Source organism: Octopus bimaculoides, chromosome 4 (genome assembly GCF_001194135.2).
Source record: "Octopus bimaculoides isolate UCB-OBI-ISO-001 chromosome 4, ASM119413v2, whole genome shotgun sequence".
Taxonomy (NCBI): domain Eukaryota; kingdom Metazoa; phylum Mollusca; class Cephalopoda; order Octopoda; family Octopodidae; genus Octopus; species Octopus bimaculoides.
The window spans coordinates 133,870,793-133,874,672 of record NC_068984.1 but is presented as its reverse complement, the minus strand read 5'-3'; the positions used below and the strand labels follow the sequence as shown (position 1 = coordinate 133,874,672).

General features: G+C 34.7%; 1 protein-coding gene across 1 annotated transcript in view; it reads right to left on the bottom strand.

Annotated features, from left to right (window-relative positions):
- Positions 1-3,880, bottom strand: part of LOC106880168 (uncharacterized) — a 112,178-nt gene that overhangs the window by 14,583 nt on the left and 93,715 nt on the right. The window contains exons 13-14 of the mRNA XM_014930013.2: positions 3,505-3,648; positions 923-1,069 (exon numbers count right to left, since the gene is read on the bottom strand). Of these exons, the coding sequence (XP_014785499.1) occupies positions 923-1,069; positions 3,505-3,648 (291 nt within the window). The remainder of the gene's footprint in view (positions 1-922; positions 1,070-3,504; positions 3,649-3,880) is intronic.

Sequence of the window (3,880 nt, the reverse complement as noted above, 5' to 3'; positions counted from 1 at the left end):
TATATATATATATCATCATCTTCATCATCATCATCATCATTTAACGTCTGCTTTCCATGATGGCATGGGTTGGACGGTTTGACTGAGGACTGGCGAGCCAGATGACTGCACAAGGCTCCAATCTGATTTGGCAGAGTTTCTACAGCTGGATGCCCTTCCTAACGCCAACCACTCGGAGAATGTAGTGAGTTCTTTTATGTGCCACCGGCACAGGAGCCAGTCCTGCAGCACTGACAACAACCTCGCTCGAATGTTGTTTTTCACGTGCCAATAAGGCGTCGCTGGTGACAATCACACTCGAATGGTGTGTTTTACGTACCACTGGCATGGGCCAGTCAGCAGCCCTGGCAAGGATCACGCTCGGATGGTGCTCTTAGCACTCTACAGATGCCAGTCATGTGGTGCTGTCACCGAATTTGATTTCGATTTCGATTTGACTTGCCTCAGCAGGTCTTCGCAAGCAGAGTTTAGTGTCCAATGAAGGAAAGGTATGCATAAGTCTGTGTGTTTGTGTGTTTTAATATATATAGAGTGCCCGTCCGGCGGAAAAAAAGAAAACACGGTGGTGCATCAGCATGGCCGCAGCTCTGAGCTGAAACTTTGAATAAAAAAAAATAAATAAATAAAAAAAAAAATATATATATATATACTGACAGAATTGTTGGAGCTTTAAAAGACTTTCCAGTATTTATTCAAGTTCTTTACATTTTGAATGTCACAGCTGGTGTAGTGACCTTGTCTATAACTATCTGATTAAATGGAGCCTTTAAAAAAAAGCTAACAACTCATAAAGTACTTTTGTACTCTCCCAGCAAAATTCAATGATAAACACACAGCACTTTTCAAGAAAGTCACTAGAGGTCATTTGTCAACTGAATGACATATGATAAAGAAATAAAGAAAAGAAAATCTATTAACTTACCTCTGATTGCATTAGATGAAAAAATTGCTAAGTTTGGACATTCAGCTTCATCACTGCCATCAGGGCAGTCACTTTCACCGTCACAGTGCCATGCTCGTGGAACACAGGAGCCATTTGTGCAGAGGAATTGGTCAATATAACACCTGGCTGGAAAGTAAATATGGTAATAAGTCTTAGAATGTTTCTTTTATCTCTTAATCTTTTTGATAACCCACCCAAGACAGCTTCAGGTTCTGAGATACATGGTTCCTGTTTAAAGAAAACCTAAATTTCATCAACATTTCATTTTATTTCATGTCTGAAGCACCAACTTAATAATGGCAAAGTTATTTTACTAAGTTCTTCATAATTTTCAAAATTTATTGAAACAGAGCCAATATATTTTCATAGAAATTAGGTAATAAAAAGGTTACGAAATATAGGATTCAATGTTGAAATTTCTTTTCTTGTTGTTTTACAGGTGAATAGAGATGATGCGGGGGTGGAAACTACTGTCAGTCTACATAATAGAAGCAACTAATGTTATGTGCCAGATGGCATGTTAGGCTTGCTTCGCTTACTATTTAAAGGTAAAGAAATTGTAAGTTGTCAGGTTATTGTTATATTTTAAACCTTAATTTAAATCTTTGAAGATCCTCTGTGCTGTGCTCAATGACAATGCATACAACTCTTCTAAACTAAATTTATCTAAACTACTTTGCAGAGACTTAAAATTGGTTTTCTGATTGCAATATGTGTTTGAAATCTTCAATAAATGCAAATTTCAAAACCACATTTTGATAAAAATATATTAAAATAAAAATGTTTAAGAATTTTTTCTATCCTGTGTAGTCTTTAACAATTGCTTTCTTTGAGTAAAAGTTACATACTCATAACTAATTAATAAGCAACTATTGTAGAGGAGCAATAGGAACACCATCAAGGAACAGCTGGAATGACACTCAGCTATAAAAAAATTCCTCAACAATATGCAAATATACAAGTTTGTAAAAACAGTCTCACCAATACTAAAAAAGAAACTGATGTTAAATAGAAACAAAAACAAGTATTTAATACTACTAGAAAGTGTTATATATGTTGGTCATAAATAATGAACTCACTGAATAAACATGATATTTGTACACTATAAAGGCGTGTTTATTTTGCACTTGTCACAAATTAGATTTAACTTAGTGGAAAGATGGAAGGAAGCTATTGATTTTGTTTTATTCAACATTTTCAGTCAAGCAAACGTCTTTGTATGAATAGTTAATCTCAATAAACAATCTGTTATAGACAAAAAAGATACACCGAAAAGAAAAGAAATGAAAGAAAACATTTAAAAATAAAATAAGCAGAAAGAATAATAAATAAATGAATAAACAAAAAGGTGAATTTGATAGTCCACTTGCTACATTTAATCTATGTTAAATTCTATGTTAAATAAAGCCTTCAATTGAGAATAAATAATACTCTCTTAGTAATCGAACTACAAATAACGATTGTTTATATATATGATGGACTTTTGACACCAGTAATTGCTAGATGAATAGAACAGAGAATGTAGATTCAGGGATCAACAGAAGAGAGAAGATGGGTGGCCACAGATCAAATGAAAGGAGAAAATACTGCCATCAAAACTTTACTTTCTCACATCAACAATAAAAGTTTAGGAAGGAGTCTGATACAATATAGTGCTTAAGGTGTTGCACTCACAGTTGCAAAATCAAGGTTTTGACTCTCAGATCAGATGATGCATTGAGTTCTAGAGCAAAACTCTTCATTTCATGTTGCTTCAGTCCACTCAGCTGTAAATGAGAAACCCTGCGATGAACTGGTATCTCATTCAAAGGCAATGTGGTGGTCTCAGTCACTTATACACCATGGGAACCGAGTAACCAACCCCATGATTCCAAAGACTTGAGACAGTAAAGTCAATGAGATTTACTTTACTGATACAAGATAGGAACTTCTATATGGCTGCTTGACTTGTGAAAATAGTAGTTAAATTTTCACAATTCACACCCCATTATCTTAAAGAAAAAAGAAGGGCATGATGGATAATGTTGTGAATCTTTGGTCATTGGTTGGTTCAGTCAGAGCTGATCTGAGTTCAAAAACAACTACAACAATTCCAGTTGCACAACCATGAGAAACAACAACGACAAGAAAGTTACTTGAAAATGGCAACCAGAGCTCGTTTAAATCACACTCTATTCTCTTAAGAAAAAAATTTAGAAAAAGAACAGAAGGATACTTTTAATGGAAAGTTTGTGGTTTAAACATCTTTGAGCGTAGGTCAGTCTGATCTCAGCTTACCTAGAAGATAAGCAACACTAAATGTAGAGCTAGAAATAGCAGCAAAATTCAAATCACACCCTATCATCATGAAAAAATAAAGGATACACTGGATAATGTAGTCTAAGATTTACATAGATTTACAAAAAGACAGAATGGTCATGATTGGGAAGCCTTTGATCCTAGATCTGAATGACCAGAGCTGACCCTGAACAAAACATTCATAACAACAACAACATCAAGATAATCTACAGCTGCTGTCTGTTAATTAATAAACTGATATGAGAAGAGAAAGTGATACAAACAGATGCTATGGGTTGGTTCCTCTTTCTTCATTGGACATTCCTCTTCATCACTGCCATCTGTGCAATCTTGGTACTTATCACAGTGCCATAATGTTGGGATACACACATTGGTGTTACACCGAAACGAGTCATCTGCACATTTCACTGCAATACATAATCATAATATTGTTGATGGTTTTTTTTTAGTAACTAAAATGAATTGGCAGAAGTTACTACTTTGTAGCATTTCTTCTAACTCTTTATAGTCTAAGTTCAAATCCCTGAATTCATTACACATGACCAACAAAAGAAATAACGAGTATTTTATAATTGTATTTAACATTTATCTTCGTTTCTGTTTTACATAAAGTGCCATGCAATGGGACTGAACCCGGAA